Source organism: Gopherus flavomarginatus, chromosome 10 (assembly GCF_025201925.1).
Source record: "Gopherus flavomarginatus isolate rGopFla2 chromosome 10, rGopFla2.mat.asm, whole genome shotgun sequence".
NCBI classification, from domain to species: Eukaryota; Metazoa; Chordata; order Testudines; family Testudinidae; genus Gopherus; species Gopherus flavomarginatus.
The window spans coordinates 64,052,042-64,078,995 of record NC_066626.1 but is presented as its reverse complement, the minus strand read 5'-3'; the positions used below and the strand labels follow the sequence as shown (position 1 = coordinate 64,078,995).

At 45.4% G+C, this 26,954-nt stretch overlaps 2 protein-coding genes across 17 annotated transcripts in view; one reads left to right on the top strand and one right to left on the bottom strand.

Annotated features, from left to right (window-relative positions):
• Positions 1-25,297, bottom strand: part of ZRANB3 (zinc finger RANBP2-type containing 3) — a 125,201-nt gene extending 99,904 nt beyond the window's left edge. The window contains exons 1-2 of one of the 4 annotated variants that reach the window (XM_050915985.1): positions 24,989-25,297; positions 16,035-16,193 (exon numbers count right to left, since the gene is read on the bottom strand). In XM_050915985.1, the coding sequence (XP_050771942.1) occupies positions 16,035-16,186 (152 nt within the window). In that variant the 5' untranslated portion in view covers positions 16,187-16,193; positions 24,989-25,297. Of the gene's footprint in view, positions 1-16,034; positions 16,194-16,810; positions 16,969-24,985 lie in introns of those variants that run through there. The other 3 variants (XM_050915984.1, XM_050915981.1, XM_050915982.1) reach the window with 3 other exon arrangements.
• Positions 25,298-26,573: 1,276 nt separating this feature from the next.
• Positions 26,574-26,954, top strand: part of R3HDM1 (R3H domain containing 1) — a 144,408-nt gene continuing 144,027 nt past the window's right edge. For 9 of the 13 annotated variants that reach the window (XM_050915996.1, XM_050915995.1, XM_050915991.1 and 6 more), the window contains exon 1: positions 26,575-26,799. The gene's annotated coding sequence lies outside the window, so the exon portion shown is untranslated. Of the gene's footprint in view, positions 26,800-26,954 lie in introns of all 13 variants that reach the window. The other 4 variants (XM_050916000.1, XM_050915999.1, XM_050915989.1 and 1 more) reach the window with 3 other exon arrangements.

Genomic DNA, 26,954 nt, shown 5'->3' with positions numbered 1-26,954 from the left:
GGGCCTACACCTACAGGTCTCCTCCTCTTACAGACAATAAAATTAAAACAAAGTGTTCTGCCAAACTGTCAATGGGGGAACAAAATAGTAGCATGTCTCTTATGCATGACAATAGGAAAAGCAATGTTAACTAATGAGGGTAAATCACAGACTGACAGTTTTCATGATAGCTACTATTAATCATGTAGTGAGGTGCTTTGTACACCTTATTAGATAGCAATTAACCACTGACATGTTCAGATCACACAATACATTCGGATGCAATTTAATTTTAGACTGGAGAGGAGGGGAGGGGAGAGAAGAGAACAGGGAAATCAAATACACTTTTTTCAAAGGAAGGATATATAATAATTGTGTTAGGAAGAAGTTACCATTTTAATTCTCTCATACCAATCCAGTCAGTGGCAATAACAAAACAGAATAGTAGACAGAACCACCAAATACAATCCCCATCCTAAAATAATGCAATTTGCTGCTTTTCCTTCCACCCAGAGTTGTTTTGGCCCCACAGGGCATTTCTACACTGCACAGTAAGCCTAGGCTCTGATTCACATTTGCACCCAAGCCTAACGTCCATCCACACACAGGTCAGACTTGAATCAGCAAGCACTCAGGACCCAGGACACTTCTAGCGGTGGTGGTGGGGTGATGAGAGCCTGAGTCCAACTGTGACATAGGGCCAAGGCCTGTTACATTGCACTATGAACACAGCTCAAGATGCAGACCTGATTCAGGTGGTCAGAATAATGCAGAATGGGTGCGCCAGCATGGTTGTGAGATCCAGGTCTAGCAACTGCAAGCCTAGGATTACAGTGCAGGCTTGGACACAAAGCCCAGGTCCCACAGATGCAGGTTTATAATGCATTGCAAACATACTATTATTACCTCCTCCTCTCAGACACTCTGTACTATGGAATCACTGAATAAGAGGAAGAAGAGGTGCTCCCAAGCCACTATCTACCCCAGACCATCAGCTGCTGACTTCATTAGAGCTTAGGCCCTCACTGAGCAGGTTGGCCTCCTCCCTCCCCTGTATCCTGTTGGTCTCATAGGGTGGAGAAAGGCAAAGTCTGAAGCTATACCTCCTTTTTCAAAGTTCCCTTATGTGAAAACTGAAATTAAGCCCTTGCTCAGCTTGTTCAACTCATCCTTCTCACTTCCATCAAACTTTCTGGGACACTGATAGAGCTACAAACTGTTCCCTGTCCCAAGCATCCTGACTAGTGACTGGCCAGAGTGCTGACAAAACCCCAGAGCAAAGAGACAAGAATCAGTTCTTCATAAAATGCACAATGAAGATATACCTTTAAAAAGCTGAAATATTTAAAAAATTTTGTACGGGGCTGGAAGACCCTACAAGTCTTTCAAGCTTGATGACAGCTCACTGCCTTGAGAATAGGGCTTTGGAGGAAACCACTTTGTTGAATTTCTTTAAAATCAAACTGATTTCTGTGATTAAAAGTGAATCCTAGTTTGACTAAATAAACAAACCAAAATTAGACATCCTAATGTGATTCACAGAGACAGAGTTTGTGTATACATATGCTTTGCTTCCTGGCCAAGAATATATCAATGCATCTAAGCTATAAGCAAAAATCAAATGGGTTCTTATCCATAGACACACTTACCCCATAGATGCAGTTGATCCAGATCTCTTGTGTTCATTCTGTTGAGGAAGAATCTTTAGAAACCCTTACAAATAGCAGACCTAGTCCTACATGTGGAATTCCCACTTAAGTCAATGGGAATACTTGCACACTTTCTCTGTGTAGACTGGACCTGCTACTGAGTTTCCTTACTTAGCAAGATCAGCCAGGTACACTAATTTTTTTGTAATCAGAGAGTACCTCAATGTTAACCTCTCACGCTCCCTTCTTTGTTGGGGATGAAAAACAGGAAGTTCTCATTTTCTGTAGCGCTCATTTAGTTTAAGATCCTGTCTATACTTGCAGCAGTGTTGGAGCACCTACTTACAACAACTTTGTTGTGTTCCAACCATCATATAGCACAGTTAAAATACTTGAGACAATGTGGTCTACTGCATAGAGCAGTGGGTTGGGAGACTAATTTCTATTCTCTTCTCTGCCACTGGCTTGACGTGTAACCTCAGGCAAGTCATTTAGCTTCTCTGGGTATGTCTAAACTCAAATAAAAGACCGGCAGCATGGCCACAGCTGGTCCAGGATAACTGACTTGGGCTCATGGGGCTATACAATTGTAATGTAGATATTCAGGGTTGGATTGGAGCCCAAGCTCTGGGGTCCCAAAGCTCAGGCTCCAGCCCAAGCCCGAACATCTAATCTACAATCTACAGCCTGCAAACAAGCACAAGTCAGCTGACCTGGACCAGCCTTGGGTGTTTAACTGCTGTGTACTTTTCTCTCACTATGCATTTGTACAGTGTCTATCACAATCTGGTCCCAATCTCAGTTGGGATCTCTGGATGTTTCTACAAAATACAGTAAGCCATACATCTACGTGAGACAGCAAGCACTTCAAAGCAAGGAATCTGCCAGCAAATAGAGCAACTCAGGGTATGGCTACACTTGAAATTTCAAAGCGCTGCTGCAGGAGCGCTGCCGCGGCAGCGCTTTGAAGTGTGAGTGTAGTCGGAGCGCCAGCGCTGGGAGAGCTCTCCCAGCGCTGCACGTAAACTACATCCCTTACGGGTGTAGCTTGCAGCGCTGGGAGCTGCACTCCCAGCGCTGCAGCACTGATTACACTGAGGCTTTACAGCGCTGTATCTTGCAGCGCTCAGGGGAGTGTTTTTTCACACCCCTGAGCGCGAAAGTTGCAGCGCTGTAAAGTGCCAGTGTAGCCATGGCCTCAGATAATGTTTTCACCCCTCCAGCCATTAGCATTGAGACTCTCTAATTACAAAAAAAGTTAGCGTACCTGGGCGATTGTACTAGGTAAGGAAAACAGTAATAGGTCCAATCTACACAGAAAAGACTTGCAGGTATCCCCACTGGCTTCAGTGGGAATTCCATACGCAGGACTAATATTTGTAAGGGTTTCTAAAGATTCTATTTCAGAAGAATGCCTCCAAGAGATGAGAGTTCATTCTTCCTAAGTGCATCTGGGGAAAAAGTGTGCCTGTGGATGAAAAACCATTTAATCTTTGCTTATAGCTGGGATGCATTAATATATTCTTAGCCAGGAAACAAAGCAATTGTGTATATAAACTCTCTCTATATATGAATCCTATTATGATTTCGAATTTGTTACTTAAAGGAATAATTAGTAAAAGGACTATGATAATTCTAAAAGGGGCAGCCAGTACCCAAGCTAAGTGTTGGGGCTCAAAATTAGATACTCCATCCACCCTACCAATTCCTTCTCACCCCCTCCCCCCAAAAAATCACATCTCCCACCAAGTAACTTCTGATCTCCCAAATAAACAGCTAACAGATAAGGGTATCTTCCCGTCCTCATACCAAATAAATGTGTCCAGCCTGAAACACTGCCCTCCCACACACACAATAGCTCCTTTGCCACAACTCCCACCACTGCTCCCTTGCTGTTGCTGAATAATCAACCCCCTTCAACTTTTTGTTTGTCCTCATGAGGTCACAGACCCCAAACTCTGAATTACAGGCTGGCCAGCTCCTCACTCCCCCTCCCTCAGTTGTCCTACACGAAGTCCCTTGCATTGCTCCTGGAATACTCCTACTCAGTCTAAAGTTTTAGCAGCAGCAAAGGGGACTGAATAGGTATTCAGTCAGCAGGTACAGCTCTTAGCTATGCTATATACTTCCAACAGATGGAGATCATGCCTACTGTGACAGGTTCACCCCAGGGTGCCACCTGGAACTGGGGTACCAGTGACCCCTCTGACCCACCATCCTGGGCTCCCTCTCTCATTGTGCTGTGGTGGCAAGCTGCAGACTCGCTCCTAGTCCTACACTTCCACACAACATTCACACAAGTAGGGACACACCCAGCTGCAGTTACATGCAGGCTCTCTGACCAAACCCTGCATAGAAAGGCTACAACCAAGGCAACTCCCAGCTCCCCAAGCACGTACCCCCTCTGGAGTATAAACCCAAAATTATACCATCCTGCGCTGCACAGCAAACTGTACAGCGTAAGCTCACAGAGTTCACTCTCCCCAGCCAATGAGGAGAGGAATATGCAATAGCCCCCATGCCTTGAGCTAACCTTTCCATGCACTTCACTCCAAATGCACTGGCTTAGATTAACACATAAAATAAATGTACAGTGAAACCCCACTATAACGCGATGTTTAGGGTCCAAAAACTTCCATCGCGCTAAATGCGGGGTCGTGGTATAGCAGAGTTTCAAACCAGTCAGTTTGTCAGTGGTCCCCAATGCAGTGCATTGATGTGTGCTGCCTAGCGCCCCTTGTGCACCCCAGCAGGGGAGAGGAGCCACGGCCCCCTGCCTGCCAGGGTCAGAGAACCGGGGCTGTGGGCACCGGTGCTCTCTGTTCCCGGCAGGTGGAGGGCTGCGGCTCCTCTTGAAGCCGGAGAGAAGCCGCGGCCCTGTGCCTGCCAGGGACAGAGAGCACCGGCGCTCCCAGCCCTGGAGAAGCCGGAGAGAAGCTGTGGCCCCACGCCTGCTGGGGACAGAGAGCACCAGCGACAGCAGCCTTGGAGTTCTCTGTCCCCGGCAGGCGCGCGGCTGCAGCTTCTCTCCCCTGCCATGGTGTTTGGGACCACTGATACAGTACTGTGTTATGCCTTAAAGGGGAGCCAACCTATGATTGCGTTATATGCAATTTCGCGTTATAGCGGGGGCGCGTTATTGTGAGGTTTGACTGTATTAACTACAAAAGAAAGATCTGAAGTGTTTATAAGGGATAGCAAACAGATCAAAGCAGATTACCTAGCAAATAAACAAAACGCAAACTAATCTTAATATATTAGATAATCTGCTATTCATATCCAATCTCTCACCCTAATTGATGATACAGGTACACTTGTAGATTCTTAAGGCACAAGCTGTGCTTGCTTTGTAGGTTGGAATCCCCAGGTATTTCATACACAGGCTAGAAATCCCTTTAGCCTGGGTCCAGCACTTCCCCCAGTTCAGTCTTTGTTCCTCAGGTGTTTCCAGAAGTCTTCTTGTGTGGGGAGTGAAGAACCACAGATGATGTCAGTCAGTCTCTGCCTTATATAGCTTTAGCATATGGTGGGAACCCTTTGTTTCAAAACTTGGTTTCCAGACTGGTTTGTGGAAAAATACTGACATCTCAAGATGGAATCCAGAGATGTGTGATCTGGTCACATGTCCTTCTAGAGACATAGCAGCCATTAATTTACAGGCCATCTGGAGTGTTCTCAGACAGGCTCACCAGGTGGGAGATAAGCTTCTCCTAAGGCCTATTGTTCTTTCTAATGGCTCATTACCCTGAATAGGCCCTCCGCCCCCTAGCTATTTAGACTGAAAGCATCTTACCTAGTGGGTGTTACCCAGGTGTAACTACATTTGAAACAGACATACATAGTCAATATTCATAAGTTCAGATACAAAAATGATATATTCATACAAATAGGATGATCATATTCATCAAATCATAACTTTCTCAATGATACCTCATATGACTTATCTTGTATAAAATGCATCATAATTATGCTATAATCATATCATATCACTGTGAAGAATATGGGGTGCAGTGCCACACCTACACTAGGAGAAAGGTATATTTTGAAAAAAACAGTGCAGACAAGGGAAGTTGTAGTTTTAACAAGTTAGCTTGCAAAGCTTACCTCCTAATGTTTAACTCAGCCTGCTAACACATGTGAAAGCTACAAATTGCCTTGTTTTCATTAGGATTTCATCTCATGCTAGCTAACATATGGTAAGGTAAAAACACTTCCTTTCCTAGCACGGATGTACTCTATGGCTTTGCCTAGGCTAGGATTAAATGTGCGATGCTAGAGCGCGTTGGCTAACACATGCTACATAACATCTTTAAAGTCTAATTTACACAGCATGCTGCCTTTAACATGAGCTAAACTGGTAAAAGTCTAAGCTTTTCCTCACCCAGGTTAGTACACAACAGAATGCACTGTCTTGTCTACATTAGACTTTTTACTAAGTGCTAGCTAACATGTTTTTTTCTCCTTCTCTCCAACAGATTTAGTAAGTGAGGCGAAGCTTCATTAGCTGCTCATCTCCAGCCAACACAAAGGGCATAGGACTATACTACAGTTCTCTTAACATGGCTGTAATATTTTCTATACAGGCCAGAAAAAATAAAAACAGTGTGAGAGGATCATTGGGCCACAAATGTGTTGTAACCAGTTGTAAATATCCATGTAGGCAGGCATTTTTGTATAGAGAAAGCTTAGTCTCATACCTGTTCTGGTGCATGTTATCAGGTGTATTTGGAAATATCTTTGGAGAGACAGGTAATCAAAGAACTGTAGGAATTTAGTTTATTTTTGTTTGGACTTCAGACATTAATGGAAGTGCCTCAGATCCTCTTTTTGAAAATAGAGTAGGTGTAGACATACCTAGGCTGTGGCTGCGTTACTTGTGTACATTTAAATTAAATAGACTACAAGTGTGGTGCATTGATTTACAGCTAATTATAAATCTGTATTTAACCTGTAAAAGCCTGTCAAAGCTCTGCTCAATACTTCTTGGTAAATATTTAAACAATAAAAGAGAAACATTCTAAAATTTATATTCCTGGCCTTCAGGCTCATGAAGTTATAGAGTTATTTTATTTTTAAGACTGAATTAAGCAAACTGAGAAGTAAGGAGGCATCTCTGAGGGAGCTAAAAACAGACTCTCTCCAGTCAGTGCTAAATGGAAAAAGGAAAGTGAGAGCTTAGTTTGGTAACAGAAGCAGGGTATGAGCCTTGAGTAGCAAGACTTACAAAAGAGAAAGATGTTAAAAGGACAATTCTTAGCCTGAGTGCTTCATGCCTGCCAGTTAAAACAGACTTCTACATTTTGCTGTTCTGGGGCCCAGTAAACATGATGACTCAATCTCAGCATCTGAAACACCTTCACAATAAACACAAATATATACTGTTGAGAGGCTCTATTCATGGATTCCCAGTTTCCTGTGAAGTCCTGAAGACTGAGCAACTCCATAGTGCACTGTATAGATCCTTTTCCTACCTTAAAAACCTTCCATCTTTACCTGAAGCTTCTAGAGTGATGCCAACAGCAAATTATCTATAAAATTTCTCTCATATGAGAGACTCACTTTAAATCGTGTTTGTTTCAAGCCTCTCCCTCACCCCACCAATACTCTCATCATAAAGGAAAACCTTGGTTTTCCTTTATTGCAGTAAGCCTGAATTGCAATAAATTTTGTAAAGCTGAGTAGCTCACCCATTCTTTGCACAGAATTTGCAAAGTTAAAAGAATTTTTTTTAATGAGTTGGGTATATTTTGATTTAATAAAAAGAGAGAAAAAAAAAAACATTCAGTTTAAGAAGTGGTAATTACATTTGATGGTGTTCAAGTGACCAAAAATGGCTTTTTAAAGTCAAATAATTTATTTACATTAACCGATAGAGAACTCAGATTTAAGAATTCAGTCTGAGTATCTGTAAAATACAGATCCACCCACACAAGATTAAGATTGCATTTTTAGTAATACAAAGTTTGTTGCAAAGGAGGAATGAGTCAATATTATTTTATCTAATATACTCAGTATGGTGGTTTGCAAGTATAAAGATTGGGAAGAAAACCATTCTTCCTCACCTCATTTTGGCTATTCAAAAAAACAAACAAACAAAAAACAAAAAAAAAAAAAGCTTTTTTCAACTACTGTGGTTCTCAGCATTCTAACTGATTTGACAAAACAGAAGTACTTCAGCCTATTTGATTTTTGCACAGCACACAAACTACCATTGATATTCTGTATGGTATTAATTTGCTTTCATTCTTAATTCTGAAATGCTCCTTCTTTTCTATTACACATTTTGAAATTAAAAGTAGCAGTGGGAATAAATTAAGCACAAGCTCCAGTAGAGAATAGTTCATAAAGGGTTGCACGTTTCAGTTGAAGGGAAGGAAAATAGTTGTAGATAGTCTTGCTTCCTGACTGGATGCCAATCTCTCTCAGCAATCTATGGATTTTACATCACCTCAGACTGCTCTACCTTAAGAGTTTACTTCACTTTCACTACATCACAGAGCATATCCTCTCTCTCACACCCCAAACAATACTGTATTTGTCAGCATACTGATTTCTACCAATTAAAGTTAGGCTGAGAAAACACCCCCCTCTATACATCCTACATTATATTATCGACAATATTATATCTGGGTTTAAAAGAAGAACCTATTCCAATAAATCAGAAGAACATTAGATATTCGGTCTAGGCAAATACTGCATCTAAAAGAAAAAAAATGGGGAAGACAGTTAACTGATTAATAAAAAATAAGGTGAAGATTTTTCAAGTTTCCTTGAGGCAACCATGCATCACATTCAGTATAAGATTCCAAAGAGCTTATGCTTCCCTCAAATATACACAAGTAACTCTAATTAACATTAAACAGAATTACATAACGTACTGAGGGGAAAAAAGAAGCAAGTATGATTAATCAGACAATGTTTTGTAATTTTGAACATCATTTTACTTCAAAGTTATTAGAAATCCATTTAAGTGAAATTGCCTTCTTAGCTAGTGAGTGCACAGCCCTATTATGAAGAAATGCAATTACAGATCTCAAATGTCTATGGAAGGCATTTATAGAGCCCAACTACTGTAGTCTGAGCGCCTCATGATTTTTTAATGTGATTATCCTCACAATATCATTGTGAAGTAGGGAAGTACTACTAATTGTCCTCATTTTACAGTTGGGGAACTGAGGAACAGAGATATCAAGGATATATCTACACTGCAATGTAAGCCCAGGCTCAAGCCCACCTCCCCTTTCGTTTACAGCCAAATTTGCCTAACTCAGGCTCGAAAGCCCTCAGGATCCAGGCTCTAAGATCTACCAAGGAAGGTGGGTCTGAGCCCAAGTTCCACTGGCACTTGGGTCTACATGGCATCATGTTGCATTGTGGATGCAGCTCAGGCCTGGGTCCTAAGACTTGTATTGGGAGAGTCCGCCACGCTATCCTAAAGTGTTTCTTGGCCTTTCGATTCCAAGGCTAGACAAACGGAAAGGCCAGGAAAAGGAAGCAACCCACCTGGGTGCAGGAACAGCTGCTTGGCATTTAACCCTTCCATTTTATTCTGGCGGCGTTTTCATGCACCGTCAACAGAGGGAATGGTCTCCTGCATTAGCTAAGGCCACCAGCAAGAAGTCCTTTGCCAAGAATGCCGCTGTCTGGTCACAAGACCACAGTTAGATTCTTATAAATCTCTAGTGCAAGACAGGCAAGACATTCAACTTTGGTAAGAGTACCAGAAATAATCAGGTGTACTCAATAAATAGCAGACAAGCTAGCAAGCGTTGGGGATTAAACAGATCCTTGACCAGCGCAAGGAGCAGATTAAGCAGCTTGAGTGACTATCAGAAAGCCAGGGATCAAAACTGCACCTCAGGAAACTCCCCATCATTCTGCCTCTTTTACGAGACCCTTTATTGGGTGCTGAGCACTGCTTTGAGCCCCCAGAGGTTCATGACAGTCTGATCAGTGGGGGATAGTGATGTTCTGACCCCTGATTCTAACAGCTGCAGCACATTCTGGATCCATACTTGGAGAAGCTGTTTAAACCTTAGAGGAGCAGCCCACCAAGAAAAGGGCAGCAGAAATGGAAAAGGCAAAAATAGCCTTGTAAGTGTCTGATTCCATGTTTGTTATTAATATAAAAATGGGAGGGATTTCCAGCTTTTGACCCTATGCTATTATTACAAGCTGCGGGTAGCAGTGTTTATCCCCTAACAGTGGAATGTATGCCAAAGCCTTGGCATTGCTCCCACCCCCACAAACACTATGTGGAATTCAAAATATAACAGGAAGCACAGTTAAACAAGCATTGCTCTTTATAGATATATCAGAGGGATTAATATTAGGGAAGGAGAGAAATTATTTAAGCTTAGTACCAATGTAGACACACGAACTGGATACTAGGAAGTTTAGACTTGAAATTAGATGAAGGTTTCTAACCATTAGAGGAGTGAAGTTCTGGAACAGCCTTCCAAGGGGAGTAGTGGGGGCAAAAGACATATCTGGCTTTAAGACTAAGCTTGATAAGTTTATGGAAGGGATGGTATGATGGGATAGCTTAATTTTGGCAATTGATCTTTGATTATCAGCAGGTAAGTATGCCCAGTGGTTGGTGATGGGATGTTGGATGGGATGGGATCTGAGTGACTGCAGAGAATTCTTTGCTAAATGCTGGCTGGTGAGTCTTGCCCACATGCTCAGGGTTTAGCTGATCGCCATATTTAGGGTCGGGAAGGAATTTTCCTCCAGGGCAGATTGGCAGAGGCCCTGGAGGTTTTTCACCTTCCCCTGCAGCGTGGGGCATGGGTCACTTGCTGGTGGATTTTCTGCAGCTTGAGGTCTTCAGACCACAATTTGAAGACTTCAGTAACTCAGGCATAGGTTAGGGGTTTGTTATAGAAGTGGATGAGTAGGGTTCTGTGGCCTGCTTTGTGCAGGGGGTCGGACTAGATGATCACATTGGTCCCTTCTGACCCTAGAATCTAATCTATGAATCTATTTACAGTGAAAAATTTTATTAGATACACCTCTATCTCGATATAACGCTGTCCTTAGGAGCCAAAAAAATCTTACCGCATTATAGGTGAAACCGCATTATATCGAACTTGCTTTGATCCACCGGAGTGCGCAGCCCCACCCCCCCAGAGCACTGCTTTACCCCATTATATCTTAATTTGTGTTATACCTGGTCGCATGATATCGAGGTAGAGGTGTACTTGCACATTCTTACAAGGATGTGCTGGGGTGTTTCAATTCAGATCATTAATTTGCCTTCCCTTTTAGTACGGCGCACTGTATAAGTCTGCCAAACTGTTAACAACCCTGCTGTAAACTGTATTGGGGGAGGGGGAAAATATAGCGTATGGGTGACTAAATCATTGCCTGAAATACAGAGGGTGAGGTGTATGCAATCCAGAATTGTGCTGGGGAAGCAGGGGTACTCACTATGCAGCTTTCTGAGAGTCAATGTTGTCATGAATTTGCATGTAGTCCATAGGCAGATGGAATCTGAGCAGGCGGTAACGTAAGTTAGCTGTACCCAGCAGGGCCGGCGCTACCATTTAGGCGACCTAGGCAATGGCTTAGGGCGCCAGAATTTTTGGGGGGCGCTATTTTGCTGGGGGGTGGGGGGATGGCACGCGGGTCTGGTGGACCTACCGCAGTCATGCCAGCAGACGGTCCGGTGGAGCTGCCGCAGTCATGCCTAGGCGGACGGCCATTTCGCCGCCCCTCCACGGGTCCGGTGGACCTACTGCAGTCATGCCGGCGGACAGTCTGCTGCTGGAAAGGCTCCAGTGGAGCTGCCGCAGTCATTTCGGCGGACAGTCTGCTGATCTAAAGGCTCCGGCGGACCTACCGCAGTCACGCCTGCGGCAGATCCACCGGAGCCTTTAGACCAGCAGACCACCCGCCGGCATCACTGCGGCAGCTCCACCGGAGCCTTTCCAGCAGCAGACTGTCCGCCGGCATGACTGCGGTAGGTCCACCGGACCCGTGGAGGGGCGGCGAAATGGCCGTCCGCCTAGTGCGTCAGAAGCCCTGGCGCCACTGTATTGTCTGTCTGTCTTCAGACCCCTTCACCTCAGCAGTCCAACAGGAGTGGGTTTCACACTATTATGGAGTAGTCAAAGAGGAAGCATGTCCATTATGACCTTACAATGGACATCCTGGACATAGCCAACAAGTAGCTACCAAAGGGAGAAGGATTCACAGCAAGTGGAAAAGCACAGAGGCTGCAGAATATGATGAGAGACTTCCTGTGCGGATTCTGGAGCAGGGAAATTACTTGCAGGGAGAAGAGAGTGCAGCAAAAAGACCTGTTTGAGAGGCTGCTTACATTAATGGCAACAAGAGGCTAGACTCCTGCTCCATATGAACTACATCCTGAGTCCCCTCCACAATACCATCTCCTGCAGACCAGGAACACATTGGACAATATAATGTTGGATGACCTACACAAACAGGAGTGAATGCTAGTTGGCAAGGGCAAGTGTACCTCCTGCAGTTCTCCACCGCTGCAGCACCAAGTGCATGCAAAAAAACATTGCAAAGAAGGAAAGATAACGGGGGGGGGGGGGGGGCGGAGTAGTAGGGGTATTATTTGTTTTCACTGGTTTAATTATTTTGTACTGTTCAATGTTTGTTATGCACTTTATTTTATTATTGGTTTTGGTGTTTTCATGGCCGCTGGCCTGCCTGTCAATTCTTTAATATTGTTTTTTTATAATACAGACATGTTAACAAATAAAGGATTTTGTTTCATTAAGAACATTTATTACATCACTGCTTCACATCGTGTGTGTGTGTGTATCGCAAAGAATAATGATGGACATGAAAAGGCATACTTGGGAAGTTGTATTGAAACAATTTTTCAATACATCTTTCGAGATGAATCCATAACGAAAATCCAGTTCACAACACACAAACCTTCATTTCCCTCCACTGCCCAGGCAGTCATTTCATTCATAAGTAAAAATTCATGATAATCACATCCCCATCCCACTCAGAGTATACAGCAATAGCACATCATTTATTACTGACAATGCTATACAAATACATTCATAAACATACTTGTCTCCCTCTTCCATTGGTCCATGCTTGTGTGCCTACATTATGGACTAAGAATCTCAGATTTCTGTTGCACATGGTGCATCCTGCTCCATTTGTGACACGTGTACTTTCTGTCTGACTGTACCGGTTCAGCAAACCACTGATGTCACAGGTCCACTCAAGTGCAAATGACTCTTCTTCGGCTTTACAAAGACCGAAGAGCACAGCTAGCCACAATAACATGGACAGCATTGATGACATGGGAATCCAAATGTTTCTGCAAACCATGCCAGAACGGATTTCAATTTGCTAAATGCACAGCCACCATTCTATACCTACTGAGGGTATAGTTAAACTGTCTTTTGCCAGGGCCTCTGAGATCAGGATATGGTTTTGTAAGCCAAGGCAAAAGGAATTATGTGTGGTTTCCTAGAGTAACATTTATGATAGTGTCATTTGACGGGACTAGCATCCTGGCCTGTCCATGAAGGCAGACTCCTGATTGGTAGAAAACACTGGCATTGTGAACTTTTCCTGTGCAGCACATGTTGGTGTCCATAAATCGGCCTCTGTGGCTGACCAGAGACTGCATAACAATGGAGTAGTAACCTTTGCAGTCTATGTATTTATGTGCTCCTAGAGAAGGGCAAGGTCCCATCAATGAACCCGGCACAGTTGTGAAACCTCATTCTTTCAAAACTGGCAATTACTTCAAGGACATTGTTTATGCTCATCACCTTTTTGAGTAAATCACACTACTGATCACCTCAAACTGCTGCAGCCTACAGAGTTGGCTTGCCAACATCAAACTGGTTGGTAATGGGCCTGTAGCAGTCATGCATGGCCAGCTTCTAGATGGTCATAGCAACCCACTTCTGGTTCAGCCTGGCCACCCGCATGCATATGTCCTGATGTTACAAGATCAGGGCAAGCCACTCACAAACCTTCAGAAAAATGGCTTTGTTCATGCGAAAGTTCTGGACCCACTGCTGCTCGTACCACATCCACATACCTATGTGATGTCATCAGTCTGTGATTGTCGTCCTGCTCCAGAAGTGCTGGTCTACACAAGGCTGATTAGTGGCTATACAGACAGCCAGAGCAGTATTATCCAGTTGGAGTCTGCTATGTCTGTATTGTTCTCCTCCTCCTCCAGGTGCTTTTGATAGGTTGGAAAAGGCCTCAAACATTCAGCAGCATCTCATGGATGATCTGCCGTTTCAAGGCATGGGAATGAAGCTTAAGCAGGACAAGTTCTTCAACAGTGACTTCTCCATGTTGCTGGCTCTGGCGGCCATCAGCATGCAGACCCAAAATACAGCTTGGAAGGATGAGACAACTTCTAATAAAGTGCCAGGGATGCACAGTCAAGTTTTCCCACAGTGTACCACAAACAAAAGGGCTAGAGAGGCTGCAGCTGGGAAGAGCAATAGGAAGTCTAAGATAGGTTGGTTTGACTCGAATCTGTGTAGTGCAATGCAGGCACGTGAGCAAGGGTCAGAGACCAAGGTCCAGAAATTCCAAACCTAGGGTCAATATGCAGTGTGAACATTCAAACCCTGGTTATAGAAACACTGAGCCTGAGCATTTGAGTCCCAAAGACCCAGGCTTACATTGCAATGTATCTTTACCTCAAGTGGCTTGCCTAAGGAAGGACACAGGAAGTCTGTGGTAGAGCAGAGAACTGTGCCTGGATCTCTCAAGTACCAGGCTAGCACCCTAACTACTGGGCTGTCCTTCCTCCTTGCTACCTGGCCTAAATCTATTTGGCCAGATGCACAGTGTTAAGATGAAGAATTTCTGAGGGAGCTTGACCCAAGCAAAGGTTCCATGTCATGGTAAACTTTGAGGACAAAGACTAAAAATAGGGATTAGGGGAGAAAGCACATACCTTCCCCTCCACAAAAAACTAAATGGTTTCTAAGCACCCCTTAGAACTTAAGGTACTACTATGTTTGTGCTGTTCTGTTTAAGATTTAAAGTGAGATTGAATGGTAAAAAGCCCTTGAGTAAAAAATTAACAAAACATGCTGCAACAGTAAGTTCAGAAAGTTACTTTGTTTCACTGAGAAAAAAAAATTATGCCACTTCTTTGAGCACTGAAATTCTTGGAATTCCTGTGCCTGCCATATTAATTGAAGGTATGTGGGACAGAACATCTCACAAAAATGTCCAGTGATCTTCCAAGCTGTCAGCTTTCATTTTTCTTCTGTACTGTAAGTCATCATAGCAAATAGGATGGGGTATTTTTCTACTAATTCTTTCCAGGGACGTACTTGTTACATTGACACATTATATACATAGCATATGGATCTCTGTGGCAATAAGAAGCCACAGAGATCCATAATAGCTCTAACGGTCATATTACACTGTAGTCAGTCCTGGACTCAGAGTTTACTTCTAGACAAAATTCAAAGTGTTCTTTTTAAACTATATAGCCTTAGATAGCTTTGGCCCCAGCTACCTCAGTAACACCTCCCTCACAATGGATTATCATGGACATGATTCAAGATATGAATAAATGGCAGCAATCTCCTAGTCTCCACCACCAACCTATCCTGAGGTATCCTTTTGAAGTAGATTAAATAGATCTTCATAATATGGTCAGTCTGCTTTAACACATGCTTTGATCAGTACTAGAGCATTACCAATTATTTGACTCTTAAATTACCATAATTATGCTTCAGAGTTAACACTCCATGGAAATGAAGGGGAGCAGTTCAAGCTGCTCAGAACCATTGTTGTAGCCCATCTGAAAATTCAGCCAGACTTTCCTTCACCAATTTACAATATCTTAAAGGTTAATTTTACAAAAATATAGGCAAAGTCTTAATTCCTCACTTCCCCCCCACATACAAGAATTAACAGAAAAGTACCAATTCATAAGTCACCACAAGCCTGCTTAAACCAACCCCAAATGAATGCAGCTGAAATGCTCATGCATTTGTTACTAGCCCTTATTCAACAAAATCTCTCTACCTTTCAACTGCCCAAGCTGTTTTTCTCTTGAACGCTCTCAGCTATGCCCATAAACCCACCCTAAAAAACTACAGAAACGAGTAAATAGTCAGTTTTGGAGAACTCAGTAGAAGTATAAAGCAAACTTTCTGTCCTTACTGATTTTTACCTTCATATAGACACTGGTTTGGTATTGCAGGGTTGCTCAAGAATACAGCATTATTACTATCTACTTACTCTTTAAGAAAATTAAAATTTGTTTTTAAGCCATATAGAATATATTAAATAAGGCAAGTTACGTTTTAGAAACTTAACTGTCACTTGTTTTTGTAAGCCTTTTGTAATTGTTCCAGAAACAGATTTCTAAAACAGCATTACTACTTTCAGCATACCATGATATAAGCATTTTACCTGCCGCTTCTCTGAAGTGCAAACAAGATGCCTTTCTTCTGAAAAGGAAGCAGTCTTTCCCTTAGTTTTTCAGGTAAGAAGGATAGCTTAATATCAGCATCTTCAGAACAAGAAGTTTCAACTGTAGACGTTTCTTGGACTGTGTTTGACATGTTGAACCTGCAAGAAACAAACAAGGAATTGGGTACTGAATACTCTAATACAATACATGTTATAGCTATATGTAGCAATAAGTAATAGTCCTATCATGAAATGATTAACTGATAAATGATATAGATGTTGATTTGTATTACTTTCTCAACAGCTGTTAGTTTAGACAATTAACTCTTGGTTTGCAGTTCAAGCTCTCTCATCATTTAACTAAGGAAGCTGGTTTATAACTTGTTGAATGAACACCTTTATTTTTTTATTTATCAGATGCATTTAGTTACCCTTTGCCTGTGATTTAAACATGATAAGACTAAACACAAAATCAAGGATTAACAAAAAGTTTAAATTGAAACGAAGGGCACATATGCCCAAATTGGAGGTAAACTTATTAGGAGTATAAAATCAGATCAGCTCTAGTTTACCTAACCCGTATAAGTCCCTCCACCCCGCACAATGAACTCTAGGACTAAATGAAAAAATCTCTTATGCTTTGCATCAGACTAGCAGCTTAAGAATTTCACAGATGTACAAAAAATAGATGAGTTTACAGGCAAAGTGCACAACTTTAAGTAAGAAATAAAAATCACAACCATCTACAATGGAGCACAGAAAGAATGGTTACTTACCCTGCAGTAACCGTGGGTCTCTGAAATGTTTTAGTCAGCATGGGTCCCACTCTCTGTGTGCATGAAATCAAAATTCTTCTGAATAGCAATATCTGTCAGGGATGCACCAGCACCCTGTGCCCCTATGTGAGGGCATGAAGGAGAGTTACAGCCATCCTGACCTTTACTTCCCTCACAATTCAAAGCCCATGATAACAGAGGACTCTGAAAAGTGGAGATGGAGTACAGGTCATGGGATCCACAATATCTCAAAGAACCATAGTTAACCACTGTCTTCAAGCCTGTAACAGTGTTGCTCCCACCGCTGGTGACTGACAAGTAGTATGCCCTCCAAACGGTATGAGGCGGAGTCTCAGCTACCATCAGTGGAAGAGATATTGTAGTGCACCTCTCCCAAACTTGGCACCTGACCAATATTTATATAATATTTATGCCAGGTTGCCACCTTGTAGATCTTGGAAACTGGAACATTTCTGAAGAAGACACAGGATGTTGCTTGTGTCCTGATGTGCAGCGATATTCAGTGGGAGAGGCACACTAGCCAACAGTAATAAAGTGAGATACACTGTATTATCCATTTCAATATCTTCCAAGACGAGATGGCCTGACTTTAGGACCAACTCCGACTTAAGAACGAAGCAGGAAACTGTGTGAATAGTTTGGTTCTGTCAACATTATAAAAGCACAGTCCCCAAGAACATCTAGTGTGAAATTGTGGTTTAGGAAAGAAGACAGGTAGACTGATTCAGAAGTCACACTGGAGATGAATTTCAAGTAAGGATTCAGCACCACCTTATCCTTATAGAATGTTGTATGGGGAGGTTCAGCCATAAGATTACCTGAAGCTCACTCACTTTTCTGTCTAAAACAGAGGTGGGCAAACTACGGCCCGTGGAACTGCCCTGCCTGGGCCTTGAGCTCCCGGCCGGGGAGGCTAGCCCCCTGCTGTTTCCCCTCCCCCACAGTCTCAGCTCGCCGTGCTGCCAGCACTCTGGGTGGTGGGGCTGCGAGAGCTGCCAATCTGCCCTGGTGCTCTAGACTGCGTAGTAGTGTGGCTGGCTCTGGCCGGGTGATGCTGCTGCAAGTCCTGGTGCTCTGAGTGGCATGGTAAGAGGCGGGGGGTGGGGGGGTTGGATAAGGTGCAGGGAGTCCCGGGGACCAGTCAGGGGACGGGGGTGGTTGGACAGGCATGGGAGTCCCAGGGGGCCTGTCAGGAGTGGGGGTGTGGATAGAGGTTGGGCAGTCAGGGGACAGGGAGCTGGGGGGGGGTTGGCTGGGTCGGGGTTCTGAGGCAGGAAGTGGGAGGGGGTGCATAGGGGGCAGGCTGTTTGGGGAGGCACAGTCTTCCCTACCTGGCCCTCCATACAGTTTCAGAACCCTGATGTGGCCCTCAGGCCAAAAAGTTTGCCCACTCCTGGTCTAAAATGACAGCAACTAGGAAAACCAGTTTCAGAGTAAGATGATGTAAGCAGCATTCTGAACAAGGTTCAAAGGGAGGCTCCATGAGCCCCTGGAGGACTAAGCTGAGGTCCCAGGCAAATAAGAGTCCTCTGAAAAACTGCTATGCCGTCAAGTGAGAAAAAACTGAACACAACTGCACCAGGATGACAAGCCAAGATTGCTGTGAGGCAGACCCTGAAATCAAGCTGAACAAAAGGCTAGCCTTCTGTTCAATAAGTATTTGATGATCTTTGGTATTGATGTCTGCTCTGGGTCTAGTTTTCTTTCTAATTGAAGTTTTCCTGCTCTTAGTGTTTTTCGGACCTAACAGTCTCTATCCGTGGTGCTTAACCAGCCAATAGCCACAATATCAGTTGCAGTGACTTCAGGTCTAGATGCAGTATCTGGCCATGGTGCTGCAAGACCATATTGCTCAGATCTGAGAGCTGGATAAGCAGTTCAAAGGATGTGCAGTAGATCTGTCTCACAAAATTGCCATGGCCTGTAGGAAGCAATGAGAATGATCTTGGCTCTGTCTCATTTGATCTTGGAAATCACCCTGAGGAACAGAGGAATTGGTCAAAAGGCACACAAGAAGGAAAATAAATGGTAGTAACCCTGGGCATCTGTAGTAGAAGGGTCATAGGAGTCTGGCACTTGGCCTTGACAACAGTGGCAAAAAGGTCTATTATCAGAATCCTCCTGCAAAGGAATATCTACTCTACTATGGACCTCTGCAGCAATCACTTGTGATTGGCAACCAGTTGCCTGCTCCAGAAGTCCACTAAGTTGTTACTGACCCCTCAGAGTAGAACAGGAGTCGGATTATCCCATGTCAGAGGCACATGTCCAGAGCTCAATAGTCTCCAGGCAGAGACATACACCTCCTTGCTTGTTTATGTAGTACATTCTGGACATGTAGTCCACTGGGATCTGCACTGTGTAGTTTTGGAGAACCATTAGAAAGGTCATGCAGGCTTCCAGGACATTGATGTGGAGTTTCATGTCTGCTGGGGACCAAGTCATCTGCATCTGTATGTGGTTCAAGTGGGCTCAACCACCTGTCCCTGAAACATCCATGATTAAACTAATTGGTTAAAGTAACTGGAGAAAGGGGTAGGAACAATATTCCACCAGATACGTTCTTGGGGTCTCACGACCATCTTTGTTCTGACCGCAGACGAAATAGGACCACGACTGTTATTTGTTCTGTGAACAGACAGATCTGAGCTGGATTTCAAGGGGCTGCAAGTTAAGTCTGGCAAGCAGAATCTCGTACGTACATGCTGACATTTTGCCTAACAGTCCCAGGCACATTCATACCATTGTACTTGAGTTTGACTGTATCCCAAGTTCTATCAACTGCATCAAGAATCTGTCTTCAGGAAGATAGATTTGCATACACTTGGAATCAAAGCTCCTATGAACTTTCATCTGTGATGGGATAAGACACAATTTTTCTTAAATGACCAGGAGGGCCACATGACAACAGGAAGAGGGCATATTCCAGGCTTGTCGCCATTTCTTGCTGAGATTGCCCACTGATCAGCCAGTCATTCTGGTAAGAGGTAGACACAGATGTCCCTCATTCCGAGATTAGCATCCCATAGAGACTTTTAATGCCGTGGAAAGTCCAAATGACATTACCTTATAGTGGCAGCAATTGGGCCCCAACATGAATTTTAAGTACTTTCTGTGGACTGTGTAAAGGCCATGCAGAAGTATGTGTCCTGAAATTCAAGAACTGTAAAACAGTGTTGAGCCTCTGGAGATACAATGGAGGCAAGCATTACCATCTTAAATCTGAGGCAGCATATGTACTTATTCAGTCTCCTCAGTCTGGGATAAGACCAAGATATTCCCCTTTCTTCTCTGTGATCAGGAAATTATCTGGGTAGAAAGGTCTCCCCTACGGTTCCCAGACAAAACAACGAGGCCAATTCTGTTTGTGACAGGTTCTTGTGAGAAGAGTCCCTGAATAAGGATGGGAAAGGGGGATGGTCAGGTGCAAGGAGTGGAAATTATTAAATAGAGTAGCCATGGGCAATAACATTAAATGACCATTTGTCAACTTCAGAAGCCAACCAACTCCAATGAAAAGGAGAAAGGCAGTTCCCAAAAGCAGTGACTAACTGTGGATTGGATCTAAAGACCCTTGACACTTCCAAATGTGCTGTCTCAGAGAGGATGCCAGGCACACGAGTGTAGTAGCAAAAAAAAAAAAAGGGGGTATCCCCTAGAGTATCTGGCCCTTTTCCTTTGTGGGTATCAGGCTGTCAACCCTAAGAGTGGAACAGTATTCTTTGCCCCTGCTTGGTGCTGTTCCTTGTATGGTTTCTGGTAGGGTTGTAAATATTGTGTAAAAAGTTAACCATTTAAACAATTAAAATTATAACTGGTTAACTGAGGTAGCACTTCATTTCTCTGCGCCATCCGTAAAATTCATGTGGTACTCACTTTCATCAAGCACTTTCAGATCCTCTGATAAGAGCAGTGTATAATGATTGAGAATATTCAATAGCAAGAAAAGACTAGAACGTAATTTATGAAGCATTCATATAAACAAACATTTATTGTCTGAAAATATGACAACTGAGTTCCGTTGGATATAAAACAAAGGTCATTTACAGGGAGAGAATTTTCAAATTTTGGAACATTTCTCAATTTCTCATTTGCTGAATAAGACGAAGGGAGAATTCAGAGGCCTTCTGACTCACCGAGCTCTGAGAAATGAACAATGGAGAAACTCCATAATTGCTAGGGAAAGTATAAGTGGGGATTACTGATACATTGATATAAAATTACATTATTTGGAACCATGAGGTTGTACTCTTTACTCGCCTATTAAGAGAGCAGTCTAACAATATTTACCCTCATCCTCCTTTCCTATCAAATGTTTTATTCTCTTATTACATCTTATTTTAAATTAGGCTGCAAGCTTTCAAGACAAGGACCTTGTTTTGCTACGCGTTAATTGTAGCACCTACCACTATGAGATCTTGATCCCGATTGTGACCTTTTGGTGCTACCTCAAGCACAAACAAGAAAATGCTTTCACTAAAGCTGTTGTTGACATCTATGGTAAAATTCATAAGTATTTTCTTAAAGAAACATTCAATTTAAGATGTAGTTTTAAGGAGTTAATTAAAAGTAGTTTCAAAGACTGCCTTTTCTTTCTTAGAAATTTGCATTTGTAATCCTGTACTTCTCTTAGCCTGTACATTGATTTATTATTAGTTTTATTGATTGTATAGACATTCTTTATAAGCATTTATTTAAAAAAATCCTTCCTCTTATTCCCAGATCTTTGACACTATTTCTGAATTAAGCAATGATGATGAAAAGCCCACATTCTGCAAATCTGAGTTTATACTGCATTATTTCATAGTACTCAAAATTGTGCCAAGCACTTCACAGATGAGACAATCTCTCTGCCCCTTAAAACTTATGTAAGACAATAACTTGGATAGCTACCTAGCATATCTATCCTTGTAATGTTTTTGCCCACGGGCAAAATTACTTGTTCCTAACTTTTTACATTACTACTTTTCCCTTATTATGGGAGAGAGTACAGACAGCGCATTGGACTGGATACAAGAAACCTGGATTCTATTCTCAGCAATGCCAGTGTCCAGGTCAGCGACCTTAGACAAGTCACTTCACCACTCTGTGCTTCCGTTTCCCCATCAGTAAAATGTGGATACTTCTTTGTAAAGTGAGATCTACTGATGAAAAGTGCTATGAGAGTAGCTAAGATCAAAGTATTAGTAGCCTCTTGGTCTATCAAAGGCCGTGATCAAGTGTCTTGATGTTTTTGGTCTTGAGATGAAAACCCTGTGTCTTTTAGACCGTGAAGTAAAAATATTATCTAAGTTATATTTGTTCTTATCTCCTAGACTACTGTTTCCCAAATGCGGCCACCAGGGGTTTTTCATGCAGCCACAGGCCTCCCGGGCAGTGATTGGAGGGGAAGCAAAGCATCACCCTCTCCCCCACCCTGTTGCTCCTGAGAGTTCTACCCTGCACTGACTCTGGAGACAGGAGGGGCACAACGCTGAAGGAGCAAGGTGAGTTCTTGACCTGTGGGGTGGGGGGGAGTGGGGCTCAGGCTTCAGTCCTGGGGTGATTGGGCTGCAGGCTCAGGTGGTGGGACTTCGGGTGCCTGGCTGCATGGACCAGGGCTCCAACCATGGGGCTTTGGCACCAACACTTGACTCCAGCTGCAGTGTTTCAAACAGACACCCCCAGCTCTGGCCACATGACCCTGGCCTTTGGCCACACGGCTTCAGGCTCCAACCACTGGTCACACGGCGACAGCCTCTGATCCCTGGCTCTGGCTGTGTGGCACCACTCCTGGGGGCAGCTGCTGACCCCCAGCCGCTCACTACAACCCCTAGCCACTGACCCCAGGTGCTAGCCCTGGATGCCAACCTCCAGCCCAGGCTGCTGATGGCAGGCACTGATCCCCAGCCCTGGTCACTGACCACAGCCACCAACCCCTGGCCCTGGCTGTAGGGCAGGCCCCAGACCCAGGTGCAGATCCTCGATGCCGGCTGCATGGCAGTGGGTGCAGATCCCTGGCAGTGGGTGTCAAACCCCAGCTGTGTAGTGGCAGGCTCCAACCCCCAACTCTGGACACTGACCCCAGGCACTGGGCATGCAGCAGCAGTCTCTGGCCCCAGGCACTGATCCCCAGCCTTGGCCTTTGGCCACAGCCGCTGACTCCTCACTCTGGCAGTTTGGCAGTGGGTGTGGAAGCTAGGCTCCAGTGGGTGCCAGACCCAGGTGCAGATCCCTGTTCCCAGCCACGCGGCAGTGGGCTCTGAATCCCAGCTGCATGCTGGCAGGCTCCAAATCCCGGTGTTCAACACTGATGAGCTCCGAACCCTGGCGCTGGATGCCGACCCTGGGCACTGGCCATGTGGCACGGGCCGCTGGCCCCAGGCGCTGATTCGCCACCCTGGCCATGCAGCAGCAGATGCCGACCCCGGTAGGCGTTGGCCCCAGGCACTGACCCCTCGCCCTGGCTGTGCAGTGAGAGATGCTGGCCCTAGGCTCTAACTGTGCAGCAGTGGGCTTTCACCCTGGGTGCCTCCCCCAGCTCCAGTCGCACCCCCATCGCCCCTGTCCTCTGCTGCCTCCCCCAGCCCAGCATCCAACTCCTTATCCCCATCCCCTAGGCCCCTGCTGCCTTCCACTCCGATCCTCCCATCCAGGACTTAATTTGTCCTGGGACTTGCTGAGAAAAGTATCAGAGGGGTAACCGTGTTAGTCTGGATCTGTAAAAGCAGCAAAGAATCCTGTGGCACCTTATAGACTAACAGACATTTTGGAGCATGAGCTTTCGTGGGTGAATGAATGCATGCATCTGACAAAGTGGGTATTCACCCACAAAAGCTCATGCTTCAAAATGTCTGTTAGTCTATAAGGTGCCAAAGGATTCTTGGCTGCTCTTGCTGAGAAAAGTGATCTTAAGAAACATGCGTGCATCACTTTTCAGAGCAGACTAACTAGTTACCTGGGAGAGTGTAAAATGTGATACTTGTATGTTTCTTAATATCACATATCACTTTTCACAGCCTCTCAGGTAGCTAAGTATCCTGTGAAAAGTGATATTAACAAACATACAAATATAATTTTTCACAGCAATTTTTATTATTGAGTCTGCAAAAAAAAAATAAACCTACATAAATAAATTACAAAGATTTGGATGTGTGTATGTGCATATTTATTTAGTTTTTTCCAAAGATAATAAAATATTTTAGGAAAAAAAAAGTGTAAGTGCAACCATCAGCAAGAGTTGGTGTCCACACTTTGAGGTCACCAAAAAAATTGTGGTGAGAACCATCCTACACCATTCAACTGTTTCCTGCGCTGCTGTGAAGTTTAACTTCTCGCTACATTTTGCAGGGCTTCTCATTTGGAGTAGGGCTCTATAGTCAGATGCTTGCTATCCCAAATCATTCTGGGGACAGAACTAACAAATACATTTCAACAAAGTCATTAAAATTCTGTTTTAACATATCTGATGTTCATTAGTCTTGTAGTCAAGTTTCTAAAAGTGAATCCCCTTGTTAAATTTGAGAAGCAGTAATCCCAGAACATGGAGTAATTACTTTGAGTTGCTAGATTCCTAGAATGCTAGGTTTCTGTGACATGACACATTTGCAGTGTTTTCTAAAGAGTCACTAGCCATTGGGTGGTCATGGATCTACATCTCTCAGATGAACACACAAGAGAAACAGAGGTCTCAGATGTGGTTCTGAGACCAGCATTTTCCTCAAGTCAAGAACAAGTCGATCTAGCCTCAAGTCCCCCTACCCAGATGAACTCCCACACAAAGCAATCTCAGCTAGGACAGTAGGCAAACAGCTTGATGGGGTGCAGCTTCCACTCTAGACTCAACCTGGAGAGCCACCGCGCGCACCAACATTAAGGGGGGAAGGGAGCCATACAGGACTAACGCCCAGCTGCGGAAGCCCCACTGAACGCGGCCTGCCACACGCCACACACCGCAGCCCTGACCCTAGGGCGCGCTACTCCATAGCCAGACCGCCCGGGAGCGGGCGAAGGGAATAATCCCGTCTCCTCCCCACCAGGCAAGGCGCCGCCAGGCCCCAACCCGAAGAGAACTAGGAAGGACCAGACCCTTTGGCTAAATTTGCCTGGCCACCTTTTATCCCGCGCAAAAAAGGAGAGCAGCAGCCTCTCCTCCACTGACTAATTCACACCTACCACTACTGCCGCTGCGACCGCCACCAAACTTCCCCAGGGCGACGCGGGATTCACGCGCGCTCGCTCTAGCTCAGCCCCGGAAGTGACCTCTGGCGGGAGCGAGAACCGCTGTGGTCCCAAACACCTCCTTCTCCGGGGGGGGGGAATCCGCCGCCAATAAGTGGCTGAGGGTGCACAAGCGGCGCTTCCGGGGGGATGGGAGTGGAGTCGTTGAGACGCGGGAGGATTGTTCCTATACCGACTCCCACCCCGCGCCGGACCAACCGACTCACTCTTCCCTTCCCGCTGGTGGGGGAGGGCGGGTTTGTGATCGCGTGTCCTGACTCGCCTTGCTCTCGTCTCCTCCACTTTGTCCAGGGGGTCCGCGATAGCGAGCTTCGGGGAAGGGAGGCGGGGCGACAGCACGAATGGGAAAGCTGTGGGAGCTACGGAGGGGAGCGCTATTCCAGGGGGGCGGGGTGAAGCTATGGGAGCAACACAGGGGCACTATACAGGCGTGTGTGGGAGCTATGCAGGGGGCGCTACACGGGGTGTGTGGGAGCTATGTAAGGGGCACTATACAGGCGTATGGGGGAGCTATGCGGGGAGGCGCTACACGAGGTGTATGGGAGCTGCGCAGGAGGCGCTACATGGGGTGTGTGGGAGCTATGCGGGGGGGACGATACACGGGGGATCTACGTAGGGGGGGCACTATACAGTCGTATGGGGGAGCTATGCAGGGGGCGCTAGATGGGGTGTATGGGAGCTATGCAGGGAGTGCTGCATGGGGTGTGTGGGAGCTATGCAGGGGAGAGCTATGTTGGGGTGTGGGGGCTATCTGAATGGGAAGGCTCTATTGGGGGCGTAGGCGAGTAGCACGAGCTGTGTGGGAAGGACTCCAGCGAGTCTGGGGAGAGGCACTGCAGTTACTGTAGAAGATGGGGAAGGAGGGGCTGTGCTGAAGGGGTGTATGGTGCTGACTGACAGTGCGAGAAGCCCAGAGAGTAATGGGTGGGGCTGTGGACTGTATGGCAGGCGGCGGTAGAACTCCTTTCCTCCTATAAATAAGCGAGATGGCGGGTGAGGGTAGGAAGAATTACGGAGGCCGGTGCGCTCCGACTGGCCAGTTGCTAAAAAGGCTCCTGGGGGCAAGCAATGAGCGTGCTAATATAAGAGACTACAATTCCCAGGACGCCTTGGGCTGGCGAACACGGGCTGCGCTGTACTTTAGGAAACGGTCGGGACCTGTTTTCGGAGGCTTGGGCGGATGGGGAGACGCTCGCTGCTGATAATAGGGGAGGGGGCTGCCAGAGAGCTGGTCCTTCTAGTTGGGCACAGTGCCAGAGCTCGCGAGACGGGGGGTTATAATATCACTACGGGAACAAGTACCGACTTGATTGTCATTAGACATGAAAAACGTCTGTCAGCGTAATACCGCGATTCCACTGGTTGGTGGTTGACCATAGAGGCGGGTTTCTGTGTGCCGGTCCATTGACCTCCTATTGGTAATTAGGGCCGTCATTCAGTAACACCACCCGTTACGATTGGCCAGAGACCCCTCATTGGGCGAGTTCATGCGCGAGTGGTATGTGCACCACAGCAGCAGCGCTGGGGGCGGATGCTGGACTGTAAATGGCCAAGGCTGACGTCGGTCAGCGGGATTGTGCGTTGCCGTTCGCAGGCACTGGCAGGGGGCGGGTCTCTGTCCCCGCCGCGGCAGTAGGAGGAACCGGAGCCGCTGGTGATGGGGTCAGTTCTCCCTCGTGTGTGAATCTCCGTCACCGAGCCGGCCCCGTCGCCGCCCTTATCCGCCCGGCTGGGTTAGCGCTATCGCGGTAAGGAGCGCACCTCCCTTTATGGCTATCGCCCGCCGCCCTGCGAAGGGGAGGGGAGCTTATTCCAGCGCTCCCGCACCGCGTGAGGGGTCCGCGACGGTGTTGCCCGGCCCCAAGGGCTGCCGGAGTACTGCACTCGTGTGGGGGGATGGCTG